This window comes from Mastigoproctus giganteus, chromosome 9 (assembly GCF_048544385.1).
Source record: "Mastigoproctus giganteus isolate SK-2022 chromosome 9, ASM4854438v1, whole genome shotgun sequence".
Lineage (NCBI taxonomy): Eukaryota > Metazoa > Arthropoda > Arachnida > Uropygi > Thelyphonidae > Mastigoproctus > Mastigoproctus giganteus.
Genome location: NC_143583.1, coordinates 122,080,558 through 122,101,220, shown reverse-complemented (window position 1 = coordinate 122,101,220; position 20,663 = coordinate 122,080,558). Strand labels below are relative to the sequence as shown.

The following is a 20,663-nucleotide window of genomic DNA, read 5'->3' as shown; positions in this document are numbered from 1 at the left end:
ATTTTGTGTCTGTGAATTTCAGCAAGGTGCAAGTGCAAAAGAATTTCTGTAATAATACAGCCAAGTGATTTATACAATGTAGTCTATCACAGTGTTTCACATTAAAAAGATCTAGAGTAAATAAAATACTACTGTCATTGTAGCACATTAAATTCAGCCCAATTTTTGCTGACACTGTATAAATAAGATTATTCACAACATATGGGAGAATTAAGTTATTTCTCCTTTCATTTTGCATCTGACCCAAGGCTAAATGATGTTACACAGTACTTTAAAGTCAAACTTTGTGAACGACATAAAAGGCCCCACCAAACTACCACAGAAATAAAACTTGTTTCTGCATTTTTGTACAGTGCTTATAACCTAAAGTGGAAGACTTAACTTGATATTAGTAAAGGCTACTTAAAGGTAACAGTGGAGCTACTTTCTAGATCTACAAACCTAGAAATGTGCATCACAAAGGCACTGAATGTTGCTGATGATGTATAATACTCATTTGTGGTGGTGATTTATGACATGATTAATGATTACAAATGGGGAGGAGGGAATAATGAGAAATGAAATAGACTAGTGCATCCAAATAGGGCCAGAGACAATGTCTCAGCAGTCTCAAATGCCATGTTTTTGGCACAGTCATATGAGGAGTTGAGCTTGGGCTTTGGTCCAAATAGTGATGATGAAGCACAGCACATGGAGGAAGAAATCATATTTCTTATTTATGTGAAAGATTGTGCTTTATTCCATGCTCAGTTATGAGTGTACACATGGAATAGGAAGTGTAAAATGGAAAGCTCCAAAATTTGCTCCTCAGACAAATTCTAAGGGGGCTTTCATTGGAGGCAACTTCTAGGAACCTGGAATGGGGGCTGGGTGGAAATACACTTGACAAGCACCCTAAATTCCCACCCTGCTAAGAGGGAAGGGGGAGTTATTCAGTGTTGCATAGTGACAGAGGATCTGACCACGTAATAACAGGTCTAATCACTGAAGTGGTTGTGAATAAAAAGATACACGCACACACACAGCTGTAAGCCCTGGCAATCGGTGAAGGTATGACATCAGGGCTGTTCATCAGTTGGGAAACAGGATGGATGGACATTCATCACAGAGAATGTCACACATCCACTGACTGCCAATGATAATGTCATGCTTCTGATTCTCCTGTCATAATTGCATGCACTTGTTCTAATTTCCACGCAAGTTTATTCTTTCTTGAAAATTCATCTTCTTCTAACGTTTGCATTAACTGTAAGGATAAAAAAAAAAAAAAAAAAAAAGAGAGCCTTCAATCAATCAACTGAATTTAAATATACACAGGATTAAATATAATATTTGCTTATTAATGCTTACATGTAAGAAACACAGATATGAAATGAGCAAATAACAGCATTTTTTTTGGTGCTATTTGAAGAGAATAACAAAAATGTAAAAAAAAAAAAAAGTCAGAAAGTACACATCTGAATGGTTTCTAATTCTCAAATCCCATTTAACTCTACATATAAATACTTGTATAATTACTAAAGAGCTCTCAATACTTTTCATATAAAAACAAAATATCTCTTAATTTATTAGGAGATACTGTTGGGATACTGTAATGCAATTGTTCCAAAACTTTTCCAGTAGAGGATCTTTTGAATGAAAAATTTTAAGCAAAAAAAAAAAAAAAAAGCAAAAAAATTGGGGAACAAATGCCATGAATAATAATAACAATATGGTACTAATTTTACTGTAAATTGGGGGTAAAAAAAAAAATAAATAAATAAACAACACATTACTGGATCCTCAACGTAAATTAAAAATCTCAAATCCCAAGAGGAGGCACAGTATTAATATTATTCATTCTCTCTGGCCATGATATGCCATTCATCTTGTTAATAATCTAGAATATTAGCATTAGCAGAGGCATTTGATGCAAGAAAGCAAGCTTATGCAGCATCAGCCAAAAAAAAATAAATAAATAAAATAAAATAAATAAATAAATAAAAAATTAACCACTTCCACTTCACCCCTCTGTTCGTTCGAAATACCTGTCCAGCTGAGCCTTAAACTTATTTAGGCTATCAACTTCCACGACAAGGGATGTAAGTCTATTCCACCAACCAACCACCCGCTGGCTAAAGGCAAATTTCCTCACATCTATCCTACATCTGTCTTTTCTCAATTTGAATTTATGCCCTCTCAGGTGATTATTCTGAGCAAGAGGAAGAATCCCATCAGCATTGAGCATGATCAAACCATTCAAGGCTTTATACACCTCTATCAGATCACCTCGCTGGTGCCTAGTCCCCAGACACTGTAATTTGCAAAACTTAAGCCTTTCTTCGTAAGAGCACCCCTTTGTTCCATTCACTAATCTTGTTGCCCTTCTCTGTACTCGTTCCAGCATCTCTACATCCTTCTTGAAATGAGGCCTCCAGACCTGTATACAGTACTCTAGGTGTGGCCTGACCATTGCCTTATACAAGGGAATAATTACCTCCTTATCCCTAGAAAAATTCCTATATATCATCTACAATACACCATGAGCTACTCTTGCAGCCCGTCTGCACTGCTCATAAAACTTCATATCTAGTACAATATGTCCAGTACAAAAATAATTTTCTTCTATAAAAAAAAACACCTAATTTTTCAATTTTTCTTTTAGGAAACATTTTCATGTTTTTAATCCTTTTGTGAGTCAACCATATATATGAGGGTGGTTCAATAAAGAATTGCCCTCACCTAGCTGTAGAGGTGCTAGCCTGTTGATTCTTGGCACAGGTTTTAGTCCTCTATATAGCCACCGTGTAGATTTACACATTTTTCCCCATCGACGAATGAGGCTATGGATGCCTATTTTGTAGAAGTGGTGAGGTTGATCTTTGAACCATGACTCTGTTACAGAAATGAGCGTCTCGTCGTCAGGGAAGTGGGTCCCCCAAAGAAATGATTTGAGGGAAGGAAACAAGATGAAGTCTGATGGTGCAAGATCGGGTGAGTAGGCTGGATGAGTCAGTATTTCATATCCAAAAGTGGCCACTTGTGTTGTTGCAATTTCAGAAGTGGGCATTGTCTTGAAGCATTCTCACACCTTTGGACAGCATGGCATGCCATGCCTACATGTTTTGATTTTCTCTCGTAATTTTGTGAGTAAGATGGCATAACAAGGCACCTGTAATTGTTCTACCTTTCAGCAGGTAAACAGTGATTGTTACGCCTTTCTCATCCCAAAACACTGTCAGCAAGACCTTTCCTGCTGATGCTTGGACCCTTGCCTTCTTGGAAGGGTGGGCAACCATGATGTCACCATTCCATGAACTGCTTTTTACTTTCAGGGTCAAAATGGTGTATCCAACTTTCATCCTGAGTGATTAGATAAGAGAAAAGTCTTCCTCATTTTTTTGGCACAGGGCTAACAACTCTTATGATTTCTGTTGTCAATCAGCCTTTTGGAAACCAGTCAATAATCGGTAAATCCATCTTGCACTCAATTTCCGTAAATGGAGTTGGTCGTGAAGGACTGTTTCAACAGAGCCCACACTAATCTTTACCTTCTGGGACAATTCACGCACAGATATCCAGTGATCTTCTGTAATTAATGACTCCACTTTTCTGATTGTGCTGTCATCAATGGCTGAATGGGGACAACCTGGAATGGGCTCAGATTCTACCGATGTCCGACCACACCTAAACTGTCTTTGGAAAAGGTGCTGGAGGATGTCACAGACATTCTCTTAGATAAACCAGACAAGCTGTACTTACTACATGGGGGTCTAAAACGCTGATGGAACTCATATTCGGGTGACACTCAAGTCAAGTGGACCCAATTTCGGCGAAGTCCAGACGGTCTGTGACAGCCAAATCATCTGCTTGCACTTTCACAATGGTGGGACTGTTAATAATCATGGGTATAACCTCCATGCACAAGCACATGGTGGGTGACCACCCAGGTGTGAACCAATGTAAGCAGGGGTCGAGGTGTGGTGCCCACACCACATGGAGGAATGCCGCCTCTGTGTTACCAGGCAGTACTAGGTGGTAGATGACTCTCATCAACCTGTGCAATACCACCACTTTGCTTATTGGAGGCTTGAAGTGGTTAAACCCATGTTTAGTCTCCAGAGCTAAGTTCCAGTCTACCCTTCCCCATCTCTTCCATCATGCAGTATGATTGATGACTTTTGAGGTTATGATGGGCATCATGGCGAGAGCCAATCTTCCTTACATTTCGAGGGTACAGCTCTAAAACGGTGTTCGCAGGCCGGCCGCTAGTTAGTACACCGGACTGAACCTATTGGTAACTCTTTAGGAGGCTTCCAGATCAGCTAGTGTATAATCTTGCTATCTCTACTCTGCCAGATAGTGACTGGAGGGAGTCCGAGTAGTGTATATGCGGGGGGGCATTGTCGAGGCCACGTTATATCAAGGATCTCGGTATATTCTTACCGTGTGTACGCCATATCCAAAAATTTCATTACTTCATACAGCATGTCCCACCCACTTTTTCTCACTATTGAATACATCACGAATTGTCAAACTAATAGAGTAAGCTTATCTGCGAAAAGATCTAAGCCTCCCAAGCACTTCCTAATTCATTTCACAAATATACGTGATCTCAATTCTAATCTTAACGATGTCCATTTCCACTTGCAGTCTGCCAAATCCCATGTACTTTTTCTGACAGAATCTCAGTTATCGGTTGATTCAACTACTGCTCATCTCAGATGCCCAAATTATTCGCTGTATGATTCCTTTCACCTCAAAGGTGGTACTTGTGCATATTTCCGTTCTGATATTCCCTGTCAGAGACTTGGAAATTTGGAATGTCCTCTTTTTGATCTTCTCTGGCTTAAAATCTCTCTACCTTATTGTCTCTACCGTTCTCCCAACTCCACTAATCACTTGGAGCTATTTGACTTCCTCTCTTTGCAACTTTATTTTCTCCAGTCCAACTTTCCTAACGGTGAAGTAATTTTCCTTGGTGATTTTAATGTTCACAACTCCAGCTTGTCGAGATGCTGAGGCTTTTGCAATTACTAATGACCTTACACAGATTGCTCATTTAGGCACCTCAGATCACAACTTGGTGATTGTCTCTTCTCCAATGGAGCCTTTATCTCATGGCTATTCCCAACCTTGTATTGTTTGGCATTACAAGAATGCAAAATGGGATGACCTGCGAGATTTCTTTTCTTCTTATCCTTGGTCGGATTACTGTTTCAAAACTTCTGATGTCAACGTTTGCTCAGATCGTGTCAGTGAGATTATTCTTGCAGGAATGGAATCCTTTATCCCACACTCCACTTTAAAATCTCGTCCTTTATCTAAACCTTGGTTTTCCAATAAATGTGCTAAGGCTGCTCAAGAGAAGAATGTTGCATATCATAATTGGCTGGTTTCTAATTCTTCAGCTTCATTTTCTGCCTAGACCAAAGCTAGCAATAATTGTAAGGCAGTTATTAATCAGTCCAAACTAGAGTTTGGACAGGCTAAGAGTAGAAAATTTGCTTCTTGCCCTAATGGTAGCCAAGCATTCTGGTCTCTTGCCAAAGCTATTGGCCACAACTTTTGCCCATCTCTGCTCCCACCTCTGTCAAAACCAGATGTTCTGTTGTCACTTCAGCCAAGGATAAAGCTGACCTGCCAGCATCCCATTTTTCTTCCAACTGATGAATTAATGATCTTGGTAAAACACCGCCCACCATTCCCAACACACTCCATTCAATGCCTCCTGTGGTCTACCACCAAAAAGGATGTCAGAAGGATTTTGACGAATCTTGATGCTAAGAAAGCTCCAGGTCCTGATGGTATTTCTCCACTTGTTCTCAAAACCTGTGCTCCTGAACTTACTCCTGTTCTTTGCCGCCTTTCTTTACTTTCTTATTCCAACGGTCTTCTCCCTTTTGCTTGGAAATTTGCTCATATCAAGCCAGTTCCTAAAAAGGGTGACAAATCCCTCCCATCCAATTACTTCTACTCTTTCTAAAGTAATGGAGAAATCAATTAACCACCTACTCTTAAACTACCTAGAAACCTTCTGGCTGATCTACGATCGCCAGTATGGATTCTGTCAGTGTCGATCCACTGGTGATATTCTGGCTTACGTTACCCATTTATGTACTAATTGAATGGAAAAGTTCAGTGAAACTCAAGCAGTTGCTCTCTACATCTCAAAGGCTTTCGATCGTGTTTGGCGTAAAGGTCTTCTAAACAAGCTTCCATCTTACGGTTTGCCTACTGTTTTTTGTAATTGGTTATCCAGTTTTCTCTCTGATCGCTCACTGAGGGTGATGGTAGATGGCTCTCTGTCTTCTAACTTCTCCACTAATGCCAGTGTCCTCAAAGGTTCAGTTCTTTCCCCTACTCTTTTCCTCTTGTATATTAATGACCTTTTTCCATTGACTGGAAATCCTATCCATAGTTTTGCCGAAGATAGCACATTGCATTCCACTTTCCATTTTGAGAAACCTTGCCCTGTTCAATCAGCTTCAACTTTTCGAAAATCTGCTACTAATTCCTTAAATTCCAATCTCCAGGTAATTCTCTAGTGGGGCAAAGACAACTTAGTTGATTTCAATCCTTCTAAAACTCAGTCTTGTCTTATATCGAGCAAAAAGGATTCTTCTGCCCCTATGCTTATCTTTGGTGACACTCTTGATTCCATTCAGAAGAGGGCAGTTAGGTTAATTAATGATTCATCTCTAACAGAGTCTCTCCACTCGCTGTGTCTCATAGATGTACTGTTTCTGCTGCATGCCTCTTCTACAGATATTTCCATGGCCACTGTTCTTCTGAATTGGCTTCTATAATTCCCGCTCTCTCTTTCAAAACAGTCCGAACACGTGCCGCCACCATCCAACTTCAAACTCACAGAACCAACTTTTCATCTTCCTCGTTTTCTGGAACAAGCTTCCTTCATACATATTTCCTGAAAATTACAGTCTACAAAAGTTAAAGTCCAATGTCAACAAATATCTTCTTTTGTCTTCTCAACCTCCAACCCAAGCACAGTACTATAGGTTCTAATACCACCCGTGTTTGGGGTTTACATAAAAAAAAAAAAAAACTGTCTATGCCAGTGCTTCACAATGCCATAGGATGGGGCTTCATCCTTATATACAGCAGTAATCTCCTTGTGGATTTCTTTTGGAGATTTCCTTCAAGAACAGATACCGGATTACAGCTCTCGCTTCAACTTTGTCCATGATGCTACTTCGTCACATGTTCAGCTCTGTAAGAGAAAAAAAAATTAAGGCACAAGGCTGAAATATTACACCTTTAGTACAGAGATATGTATGATGCTACACACAAAATATCATGACTCTGCAATATGTGGAAGTAGGTAAGGGCGATTCTTTATTGAACCACCCTTGTATCTATATGAGGTGCAGAAATAAAGTTCCCAGACTGCTGCTGTTGAAGTTATGTTTCATGAGTTTGAAAATAATCAGAAATGGTATGTTGTGGTTCAAACTTCCTTCAGTGACGGTGGAGGAAGAGATTGTTAAGCTGACAGACTGCAAGTAACAAACAGTTTTGTTAGTAGCATTAACGTTGTCATGATTTTGCAATGGAGCAACAAACAAATATAAATTTTGCTTTAAGCTGGGAAAGTCTGCAACAAAAACATGAAATGTTAAAAACTGTTTATGGTGATGAAATATTGTCATACCGGTGTGTTTGACTGGTAAAAGCAGTTCAAAGCATACATAAGGGCAGTGCTTTTTTTTGTAAAAAAAATAGGTGCCGGTACTCATTCTTTGCTATCAGGAAAAATTGAAAATTAAAAGGATATGAAAAGTACTCTAAAATTTTTTTTTTCCCTGATATTGTTACTTTTGTAGTAATGTTTTTGGAATAAGAACAACAAATTTAGTATACTAACACAGTTTATTAAGTATAAATTAATTATTCAAGTATATATAGAAAAATGAGTAAAATGTGCATAAAATAAGTAAATAAATCGGTCAACTACTGAGTGCCGGGCACCCAGGATGACACGAATGGTTGTTATTGTAGTATCTCAAATAGAGAGCTTTTTGGTAACTGAAAAAAGTTTCTAGTACCCCGGCTTGGCCTAAAACTTAGGAAATAACGAAAATGTTGTCTATTTGAGTCTTTCCAGTTGTTGTGAATGACAAGGGAGAAGCGACTCCAACTTCTTCCTGAAGAAGCGATTAAAGTCTCGGGAGAGAAGCGACTGACAGGTGAGGGCCGTGCAAGACTCCGCACAGGCGCCTCTCCACCACCACCACTGCCTCAACACTGGCTCTCTGAGTACCCCCTTGCCAGGACAACTGCAGCTTTGAAAATTGTTAAAAAATACTTCTCTTCGCAAAATTTAAAAATGACCTTTATGGAATTATTAACTAACTATTTAGCAACCTTTTTGTCACCAAAAGGAGAGTTACTTAGTACAAAGAAGCGTGCAATCGAAGTGCAATAAAATTTTATTTTTTTAATTTTAACACAAAAAGTAAATGATAGATTTCAATCGGAATAGTTTTCCCCTTGATAAGCATCAAATAACGCATGGCTAATGTGATTTTTAAATTTTTTTAGCTCTATTAGCGACGGAAATAAAGTGGGGGGGGGGACACAAAAATTACTCACATTTTCCTGTCTGGCACCGCCATTTTTAATTTAAAAAATATTTTAAAATTACATTTTAAACATACTCATTGAGCTCTTTCCAACGGTGTAGTATAGGTTGTAGACAACATTTTAACCCCCCCCTCCAATTCTCAGACAAATTTTTTTTCAACAACGATCAATATGCCGTTATGTTGGCCCACTTGACGTGCAAACCCATGCAAAATTTCTAGTCAATAGGTTGAGTGGTTCCAGAGATACAATGCTATGACAGACGGACGGACAGGCAGACATCCGAGTGACATTTTAAGGGTCCTTCTTTTCTTCCTCTTTGTGTGTGTTGGTTGCTGAATGACGTTTCCGAAGCAGCCACGGATCAACATATTTTGCTGGATCGAAGCGGGTCAGCGGTGGGCATACAATTTTAAGAAACAGTAGCGAAGAAACTGTTTTTGTCATCAACGAAGCTCTGGTTGGGCTGACAGTCAGATTCATTTATCAAAATCCTCATTCACATTCACTCGATGAAATTGGTATCATACTCAGAGTGTACATCAAATTCTTCAATTCTTCTGAAACCATCTTTTCAATTAGGTACCCCCGAAATCCATGAATTGTATTTAACTGTAACCTAATTGACAATTTTCTCACTTCATTTTCACCAAATGCCAACAAATTCATGCTTAGAAAGTTTAATGCCTTCATTGTCCTCGTTTTCCTTCTCTCATCATCAGTATTGTCACTAGTTCTTAAATTTGAATTTTTTTTTTTTTTGAAACTGTCCAAAATGTCAGTGTCATTCGGATATTCAGGTACTGTGACCATGTAAACACAGATAAGGAAAATTTACGGAAAAATGTGGATAACGCACTACTGCAAAACAACAGATGATTATTTGTCGGGGTAAAAGAGGATCACTCTCCCCTAATTCTCGAACGGTGCGCTTGCAGTTGATTCACAGTGTTGTTCAACCTACGGCCCGCGAGGAAAGTGAACTAAAACAGCATTTTAAATTTTGTTAATTATCATTAAATGATTTTGTTCAGTAAATGTAATTGTGAATTGTACTTAATAAAATTTTTGAATATCTTCAATTTTACTTTTACATGCAACAAGATATGGCAAATGTAACACACTAAAGAAATCTAACTTTGAATTTTTTTGAATATGGCCCCTGTACAGGAAATGTTTGGACACCACTGCAGTAGGTGGACCAGAGCCCATTGGGAATACACCTTGATCTGCTCACTGCAGACTAGCGCGACTTCTCCGTATGTGGGACGGGTGGTCGGAAAGTTTTTACCAGGTACTACTAAGTTGTAGAATGGTAATCCCTTCAGCTCTCTTAATTTGTGCAGCAGCACTAACTGCCTAAATTTCCCGAAGGCCAGAAATGCGAACAGTGCGTACCGAGTTAATTCTCTCCTAATCCGTTCGCTATATGAAAATTTTCTTGCTCAATGGAAACTGTTTTAAATGTAACTTCCAAGGGGAATTCAAAATAATTAAACAGAGGTCCGACTGAGTCATTTAGAATTATAGAAATGGTTATACAGTTTTATATAGAAAATATCTTAACAATAGACAGTGAAAAATGTAAATTTAGTTAAATAATTTTAAGCTTATTTGAATAGTAGATAAACATGTGAAAAAAATTTACGGACTATTACAAATTTTGAAGTGTACTGCATCCAAATGTCACACATCACTGTTAATAAAGGTGCCGGTACTCTGTACTGTCACAAAAAAAGCACTGCATAAGGGTGTTCGTGATGACCTAAGGTGTCTGTCAACTTCTCAAAATGAGGACAGCATTGCAAAATTTTGGGAAATTGTAGCAAGAGATCCTTGTTTGATCCTCAGAATGATGGCTGATCAGTTGGATTGGATAAAGAAATGATTCATCAAATTTTACATGAAGATTTAGGGAAAAGGAGAGCTTTTGCAAAATTTGCACTGCACAGCCTCATGGTTGAGCAGAGGCAACTAAGAGTGTCATTATTCAAAGGCTTCATCCAGAGTTGTTAAGGCAATCCTACTTTTCTTGACTGTTTTGTCACCGAAGATGAGTTTTGGGTGTTTCAGTACGACTAGAGACAAAGTATCAGAGCATACAGTGGACTTCACAGTCTTCACCAAGGCCCAAAAATTGTCATTTACAGAAATCCAGAATCAAGACAATGGTCATCACGTTTTTTGACAAATAGGATGCGATTCACAAGGAATTTGTACCTGAAGGGGAGAGTCAATGCTGCATTCTTTGAACAGGTGCTTCAAAGACTACTGAAGTGCATTTCCAGGTGAGGCCAAAATTTTGAGAGAAAGGCAGCTGGTTCTTGTTGCATGATATCTCTGCCCATTCTGCACTTGATTGGAAGACATTTCTGGTGAAACATGGCATTGTGGAGATCAGCCATCTGCCCTACTATCCCAATCTAGTATAGGCAGACTTCTTCTGTGTCAAGGTGAAAACTGCTCTCACAGGAAAGAGATTTCAGGATGTTGAAGACAAAGAAAAAATGTAATAACTGCTGAACGAGCATTATCTCTTTGAAAGCTGACTCTTTTCAGAAACTTTTATAATGTTATAATAAGTGCATTCAATCAGGGTTGTGATTATTTGGAATAAAAATAAAACCATTTTGAGCTCCCTCACTTTGTGTTCTTTTTATTGCACCACTTCTAGAACTTTATTGCATACGCAGACTATATGGGCTTAAAGTTTCAACAAATTACATCTGTATATGTAGATATACAGATGTTGAGGATATTATAACATAAAAAAAAAAGTAATAACTAGTTTTTTTTTTAATACAAATTTTGATCTTGATTTTATTTTTGACAATTATCTCCCTCTAAGCTGCAAAGTCAAAATAGGGAAAAGTTAATATTTTTTCCGGTTTTATTTGATATATACAGAAATGATGCTTTTAAAAAACATTATTTCTGTATATATCAAATAAAACCGGTGTGCTTTCCTACATCTGATTTTTGATTGTGGGTATTCATTCTACTCCCATTGACGACCGAGGCAGAGTATTTGGCATTAAGGCTTATGTTAAACTTAAAGACAAATACTGTTATCCACAGTTCTGCCTAAATTGCTAATATATTTTTAAATTGTATACAAATGTATGCTACACTGTGAATAAAGTATCTAGTTTAAGTGAACAGCCAAGTAGTGTACAGAAGTAAAGCTACTATTAAGGCCAAAGTTGGCTTAAGAGGTGAGCCAACACGGCAGTGGCTCAGGATGCTGAAGTTTATGGGGGGGGGGCCAAAATATGAAAGAGCAACAGAAAAAAAAAAAAAAAATCACTAACAAGAAACAAGAGGGCAGTTTAAAGGAGCCTTTCTATATAAAAAAAATTAGAGGGAAATTTTTAACCATTGGGGAAAAAAAAAAAAAAAAAAAAAAAACATTAAGGAAATTTTATCTGCAGCCTAATTGGTACAAGATTTTGAGCCAAATAAACACTGCAAGCAAAGCCCCCTAAGAGGCCAATCTGAGTTTATCACATGCTGTCTCCATGCTTTCAAGATCGATCGAATAAAACTGTGATAAATTTAAATGCAATCTGGATCATGAAAAATCATTGGCAATTGAATTGAACCTAAATTTGAGTAAGAATTCACTCCAAAAAAGAATGTTTGATAGTGATGAATACAAAGTTGGAATGATAGAGAAGGAAATTTTAGAATCCACTTTTTCAACTTTTAGACAACATAATCCAGTTATTGAATTGATAAAAAAACAAGATTTAATTCCAATTTATAAACAATTTGAATTATACAACAGAAATTAGGAACAATGAGCTGCATAACAATTTTATGGATTTAGAAATTCTGCTAACAAGATCTCTGGCATCAATTTACACAAATTAAAATGTTTACAGTAATCCTCCGATGAAAACCTTGCAAATTCACATGCTCAAACAATATAATGTCATAATTGGGAAATCTTTTTGTGGCACTGAGAATTCTTGTAATTGCTAGTATTGAAGACCATTGCAGAACAAAGCTTTTCAAAGATGAAGTTTGTCATAACTTATTTCCATTCCATGATGACACAAGATCAGTGGATGGATTAGCAACCTTATCGACTGAAACATGCCACTGTGAAGAAATTAGACTTGAAGGATTTAGATGAAACGAGCCAAAGAATTGCAGCTGGTTAAAGCATGGAAAAGTTAATCTTTATAGGTGAAATTTTAACGAGTATATAATAATTAATGCTAATTGTTTATTAAAGTTAAATTACTAAATTGTTTTTTATTTTAAGATTTTAGTGAAATGAACTGAATGAAATAAACAATAAAATTATATTATCTATATTTTATTTTTGAATTGAAAAACATATTTCAGCTTATATGAATGGAATGAAGGCGGGGGTGCAAAAGCAAAGTTGTTTTATTTGATTTCAATTATTCCACTGAAATATCCCCATACAATCTTTGGTTTATAGGTACAAAAAATGGCTGTTGTGTATTTAAATGGAAGTTTTTACTTCCATATATTGTTGTTTGGCTGTTCATTTAGAGAAAATACATTATTGCTAATATATGCCAAACTGGGAATAATGTATCATTAGCTGGCCAGTGGCAGAGGCCACTGGCCATCTGATGATAAGCCAGTAAGCTTTGAAACAGATGTCCTGGAGGCATCTCAGATTTTTAAATGTGTAGTAGATTCACCTTTTCAGGTGAGGCTATACAATTTAAAAAGGTATTAGCAACTTAGACAGAATTGCATTTATCTGTAAGTTAAATGTAAGATTCAGCATTAATTCCAAGTAGTCTGCCTTGGTCTTGTTTCAGAGCAGAATCATCACCATGAATGAAAATCAAATGCAGTCATGGGCATAACTAGAATCTCGAATTTTTGCTATCTCAAGCTCAATACATTTTACAATGAACATTATTATTTAAATATCTATTAATATATACTGTACTTAAAAAGGATTTTATTTGTCTTCACATTTTTTAATTATTTTTAATAACAAAGGCTTGAAACAAACTTCAGCTTGAAACTGACAGAATTATTATGAGGGGTGGGGTGACTGACCCCTATATGATACCACTGATCACAGTAAAGTGTTCCAATTATATTTGATTTAAATTACTGCATTGAAATATTCCTCTTCAATCATATTCTGTTTATGTATCACTTAACAATAGGGCTAGGCTCCTCAAAAACAACTGGTTACACTAATGATATTTTTTCTTTGAAAAAAATCTAAATAGTAAATTTTGAATTCAACAATTGCTTTAGCATAATTAAGTAAATAACTTTATTTTTTATTTACATATAAGCTTACTTAATAAACTTAGTTGTAACTGCATAAATGACATAAGAGTAACCTAGCTATATAATAGCATAATAAAAGAGAAGATCGAAGTTATTCTCACACATCTAAAGAGAATAAACTTCATGGATCATTAGTTTATTTGAGGGAACCATCCCCATTAAGCCTATAACCATGGAGGAAAGGATAATTACAGAACTTAAAAAAGGAATGAACATTTCTGTTGTCATTTTTTGTTGGTTTGTTTGGTTTTTAGGAGCATTAGCAACTAAGGCCATATTGCTCCAGGGATATGCGGTGGTCATTCCCTGACCTTTCCACATCCTCCGTATTTGGTGGTCACGGGCTCGAACCCCGGCCTGATCAAAGAAGCGTGTGCTACGCACTGCTGCTCCTACCCACCTGGCTACGGAGGCGCCATTTTTTGTTGGTCACAGACAATAGAGGTTCTTCTGTTTTAGGGCAGGCTGTTTAAATGATTCAATTGACATCTGTATACATTTTTTAAATCCCCGTTAACTCTGCTGCTCCTTTGCATGTTTTCATCTTTCTCAGCAAAGATGGCCACTGCAGCGTCTAAATGAGTTAAATGAGTTCCTGGAACTTTTAGGCTGTTATTAATTTTTGGGACTGCAGTGGTGGCATTTCTTCAAACTTGTCTTTTATTCTTGGGTTTACAAGCTGAAGGAGTTCTTCAATAGTCAAATCTTCGCCATGCAATTTAAGTAAATCAACCACATTAGACTCCTCAGCATTATTCAAGCCAGCCTCAATATCAAATCTCCACTACGTTTCTTTGTATTTCATGAGCTGGATCTTCAAATTCAAGGAAGTCTGGATGAAATCAGGCTCTGCAGTTTTCTCCAAGTTCTATTCATATTTGATACTTGACTTCTTTTTATGCTGCTTTTATCTTCTTCACAACTTTCATTATGTTAAAGTGCTGCCAAAAATCTAACTCTTGCTACTTTATCCTTGTTGGTTAAGACAATCAGCTGTACCAGTGTGCAACAATAATACATTTTAAATGAAGTTTGTAGGGCAAAAGATGACTTTTACATGTTCAGATGACATGCCAAGTTTAGTGGATGGACTGATGCATTAGCCTCCATCCTCAATTATGTTTTCCAAAATATTTGGAAAACTTAAATGTCTTTATCAGGAGGTAATTCCAATATATTCTCTTCCCACTCTGCAGAATTGCCTATTTCCATTTCATCATTGATGCAATATTGCAACTGAACTTGTATTAGATTTATCTTCTCAGAGATTGACCAGATGTATTTTTGGTTTTTGTTGAAGAGGAAGTGATTGGATCCTCTGCATGGTCAGAAGGCTCAGCAGCAGTTTTGGGTGAATAGTTGTGTTTTTGTCCACTGTTCATTGGTTATATTAGAGGGAACAGTTCTCTTTTGCATCTCCACAGATTGCTGCTGCTGCTTAACCCGATATATGTACATTCGTGCCAAAAATATACTGCGCTATGCGAAACAGTGCTGATCGAGGTATTATTAGTATGTATTTTAATGTAATGCGTTCCGACAATTTGATTATATGGGTCGCGTTGCAAAAATATATGGGTGTTTGTTTACTATAAATTGATGCACACGAAGTTCTTGCAAAAAAAAAAAAAAAAAAACCTAAAATGATAAAAATGAAAAATACTAGTAAGTACAAATGATTTTTATTGCAGTATGTATATACCAAGGCCTCCGTAGCCAAGTGGTCAGGAGCGGGAGTGCAGTAGCACACGCTCTTTGAGTAGACCGGGGTTCAAGCCCCTGACTGCTGAATACGGTCGATCTGCTAACCCGCACTGGACCAGTGTGGCAGATTATGGTCCATTTCCCTCAGCATGAATTGTTGAGGAGGCTTCCATCCTGCAGTGGGTTGATAATGGCTGCACTTTACTTTACTTTTTACATATCAAAAGAGTATAAGTGAAGTATGTATTGTATTTTTATTTTGAAAAATAACTGATCAGCTTAGTTTGCACAGTTTTTTTTATTCTTTTTATCTGCATACATCTCTTTATAACATTGAATGTCATTTTGCAATGCCTGGCTTACTTTCATACCTCGTTCGATGTTTGGATCTAGAAGACCACTCAGCGCCATTACTTTCTTCTTTCCATTCATATTTGCATATAAAGGCATAACGTTTTTAAAAAATAATCTTTAATAAAAATATTTGTACAGCTTACACACAGTCAACGACCTCACCGCTCGGAATCTAGTGTTTACTAATGTATAAATGCCAGCAGAGTCCGTATATAATGGGAGTTGCGACAACAGTCAGTGTGGCCTTGAATCCATAACGCATTGGCCTACGTGCTAGCATTATAATACATACATACATATCAAATGTATTGGTGCGTAACGCAGTTAATTTTTTTTTCAATTTGTAAACCGCGCTATAGCGAAACCCATGCTGTTCGAAACTTCACTATGAGAGGTATTCCTGTAGGTGGTAGATGACTTTCATCAACCGGTGAAATACCACCACTTTGCTTATTGGAGGCTTGAAGTGGTGAAATCCATGTTTAGTCTCTAGAGCAAAGTTTCCGGCATCCCCCCCCCCATACTTCTCCTTCAACCCATGCATGGTACTAAGTACTATAGGTTTTGATACCTTTCGTGTTTGGGGTTTTCATAAATAAAAAAAAAAAAAAAAAGTGGGTATTATTTCCTATTATCTTTTTCTAGGCCTTTATATACATCACCTTGTTTTCCACTCTGTACTGTTGGATTTTCTTCTCTACTTTCTGCATTTTATACTTAGAATATGCAGGAAGTTTATCTTCGCAGTTTGGGCAGAAAAACATCTCAGCAGAGCAGTATGACTGGTTGTGCTCTTTAGAGCCACATTGAGGCATGTGGAGAATCACCTCTGCAGGTTTTGAGAGTAGTCATACATTGCCATTTAAAACATCTTATTGGGTTACAGTTTTTACAGACTGAGGTAAATTAGGTTTTAGGGAGTGAGTCAACGTGTGTGTATGGAAGGTTACTTCACCCAAGTTACTACATGGAGGCAGATTGTGACCAAGTGAAGATTAGTAAGGGTTATTAACTAAACTATGAAAAAATAAAAGAATGGTAGTTTTTCTTTTTGCTCTGTTCAAGTTTTTTTAAAGAAGACCTGCTTTTAAATAAGGAGTTTTAGAAACTGAAGGAATTTAAAAAAAAAAAAAAAAAAAACTAGAATACAATCTCTAGAAAATTACAGCTGAAGTAAAGATATACTGCTTAGTGATAAAAACCACTTGGCAATGCGACTAGTCACAGCAGTGTCTTCAAGTTTTTAATGAATAATAGATTCACCTACTAGATGGTGTTATTTGATTAAAAATGATATTAGTTATTTTAAGTCAGCTCATAGAGAGAGCACAAGCCCAGCTTTTTGTCACTAGAGAGAGACAACAATGTCCCCAGACAGTCACTGCATAAAAACCATAATACAGTGCAGCATTATTTTCTGAAACTATTTCAATACCTTGTTGAAATAGTATTCCCACTTCTTTATTAAATAAATAAAAACCATATGTCATGGCTTGTTTTTTACAGGCCTTCTTCTTATAGCTTAAATCTGAACAGGACCTAGAAAGCCTTACATCATTTGATTTATTTCCTTGGCAGTGCACATCTCAGAGGTGGTCTATGTGGTAATGAAAGGAAAGTGTCCCTCTAGAGTAGTAGCAAATTTAATATAGAGATACTTGGCTGCCATAGTCCATGTTCAGACTAAGTGCATGTTCTCCTTATGGCAAATCTGTCATTAAAGAGCTCTGCTTGAATGACAGATTTGCCTCTTGGATTGCAGCAACAGAGTACAGCATTCTATCAAAAGGGATATTGCCATTTAAAAAGTAAATTCAAATCCCAGTTATGCCACTCACATTCATACTAATGCAGTCATAGTGCACTGATTAGGCAAATATGTCACTGTTGATCACTTTAAGAAAGTTTGTGAGAACATGCTGACCGAGAGAGAGAGAGAGAGAGAGAGAGAGAGAGAGAGATCTCAGAAAACTAGGATATCTAGTAACCTTAAACTAACCGCTGGCAACAGTCAATAAGGTCTTTGTTAGTTTAGTTTGCCAGGAAGTGTTCAAAGAACAACATAATTCTTTAAAAAAAAAGTGCCAATGGTCATCACCAGAACCATTTCTATTTGCCTGTTTTTCCTAAAGCTAAAACGTCCGTAATTATTGTTCGTGTTTGAACTGTGGGAGTCTGTCACTGGTTCTGAGATTAACCACTGCTTTTTATTTTTTTTGAAGTAATAATAGAATAGCAATTGCTTAAAAAACTGTACTCATCTTGAATAAATCTGCAGTGGTATATTGAGAAGAGGTGGTTAGTATTTAGGTTGAATTGTTAGCTAAGAAACAGAAACTAAGGGGGTAAATGAAGGGCGGAAATTTTTTTTGATGTTATTGTAGGGATCTGAAAATTCTAGGTATGTACAATTTCAGGTTATTTAATTGAATGGTCAGCATAAAAAAAATATTATACTGATATAGTTTAGTATCCAGAAGATGATGACTGATTGCATGTGTAGAAGTGGAATAACTTACATCAGATCTTTTTCAGAACAGGATGAGAATAAGAGATTTTGGTCTGAATGGCAGTAACTGCACTTAAAGAGTCTGTATATATTAGAGGTTGAGTGAAATGGTGAGTTTGCAGTGTAGATACAGTATTGTCAGAAGGGATACTACTATTGAGAAAGTGGAAGAAACTGCCACAGTTTTGTCTGCATTTTTGCTATCAGTGTATATCAGAGTTTCTTTGGATTTTCCAAAGTATGTGCTGCATTTCACACTTTGACAAATGTTAAACAATTCAGATTAAAAGGACAAACCTTACCTGATCACTGTACTTCACTGCATAGCTATATAGATCATACAAGGCTACATTGGTATTGAACTCATGAGCATGTAACTGGCAAAAAAAAAAAAACAACAACAAAGAGCATATACATACTGCAATCACAACAACTGTTAATTTTAGGAATAATCAAAGTTATAGTCTTATTTTAATTTGATCATATACAATTTGCAAGTTACAGTAAATTTTGTTTGGTTTTAAATTACAACTTTTTTTAGAGCTAAAAAGACTCAAACTATGAAAGGTATATAATTATCATAAAAGTAGTGTGAATGCATCATTCTCTATGATGGCAAACTGAAATTTGCACATAATATAAACTTCATACATCATCAGTTGTGAAGCAAATCAGAAAGAATTACTGTATTTGTCAGTTGATAAGATGCATTAGACCAGCATTTCTCAAACTGGGAAACGCTGGTCGAATGGTCCGCAGACTCCTAAGGGTCTGCATACCAGTTTCAGGGGGTCCACGAAATGGACCCTCTAGAACTGGTCAAATTATTTCCTCTAGGTATAGCAAATTGATGATAAATAAAGTTATTATTATATATTTATGTAAAAATAATAAGAATAAAGTTCAGTTGTTTTAAACATAAAACTTTGAAATTTCTTTTCAGAAAACCATATTCATACATATATACACACAGAAAAACATATAGTTTCACTGTATATGCAATATATATATACACCTAATTCTGTTTTTGCACGAACTTTTTTTACACGAATTTGGTTTAACACGAATTCAAAATAAATATTTCATTCTCTTTTTACGCGAGTCATTTTGATTTAACACGATTTCTATGAATTTTTTTTTTGCCTAAATTCTAAGAAATTTTTTTTTTATTTGTGGCATATTAGTATCATTTCTATATTACACGCATCAATAGATTGGATAACAGCCAGTGTTTGCATTTTGAAACGCGTGCTTTTGCTTACCAATGTTTACGTCTAGGTATCTATGAATCATCAACGTTTTTATTAATTTTGTGCACATCTACGGTATTCGTGCATTGTATCTTCAGCAGACATGTAGTAGTAAGCTCTATTTCAAAGTGAAAGAATCTTTAGTGAAATTTGTGCACATATAAATTTATTAATTTTGCCGATAGTCAATAAATTGTAAGTTTACAAAATTTTCATACCTTTTTTTATTAATTATAACTGAGATATTTTTCGGTAGCCCTTATATAATGTCGAATAATTCGCCTATTACCAAAATGAAAAGGAAAGCGATTTCTTTGGAACTTAAAATTCAAATTTTAGATCGTCTTGCAACTGGACAAGGGGCTACGTCTGTAGGAAGGCATTTTGGTGTACATGAAGCTACTGTAAGAACTATTAAGAAAAATGAAGCTGCAATTAGGAAGTCGGTATGTTCTGGAACAAAAGTAAGTGTTAATTCATCACCATATACAAGAGATATTGTCAAGGAAAAAATGGAAAAGGCCCTGGTAATGTGGATAGAAGATCAGTCACAAAAAAGAGTACCAGTAGATGGAAATGCCATCAAGCAAACAGCACTAAGAATTTACAGACATTAAAGAAAAGGAGCCAAGCACTTCATCTCAGTTAAACAGAAAGTATGAATTTTCTGCGAGTACAGGTTGGATGACAGGGTTTCTTAAAAGGAATGCTCTTCATAATATAAAAATTAAAGGTGAAACTGCATCTGCAGATGAATCGGCTGCTAAAGTATTCCCGCAGGAACTTGCAAAAATTATTGAAGATGGAGGATACACTCCTGATCAAGTGTGGAATGCAGATGAAACTGGTTTCTTCCTGAAACGAATGCCGAACAGAACGTACAAATGTAGCCAAATCGCAGAAAACTGCTGGTGGTTTTAAGGTAGCTAAGGATCGTGTGACCTTATTATTTTCCTCCAACGCTTCAG

At 36.5% G+C, this 20,663-nt stretch overlaps 1 protein-coding gene across 2 annotated transcripts in view; it reads right to left on the bottom strand.

Moving 5' to 3' along the window:
- Window positions 1–258: 258 nt before the first annotated feature.
- Window positions 259–20,663, bottom strand: part of LOC150080687 (plexin-A2-like) — a 1,379,917-nt gene continuing 1,359,512 nt past the window's right edge. For both annotated transcript variants that reach the window (XM_090381876.1, XM_090381877.1), the window contains 2 exons: window positions 18,748–18,822; window positions 259–1,246 (listed from right to left, as the gene is read on the bottom strand). In XM_090381876.1, coding sequence (XP_090238002.1) covers window positions 1,145–1,246; window positions 18,748–18,822 — 177 coding nt within the window. In that variant the 3' untranslated portion in view covers window positions 259–1,144. The remainder of the gene's footprint in view (window positions 1,247–18,747; window positions 18,823–20,663) is intronic.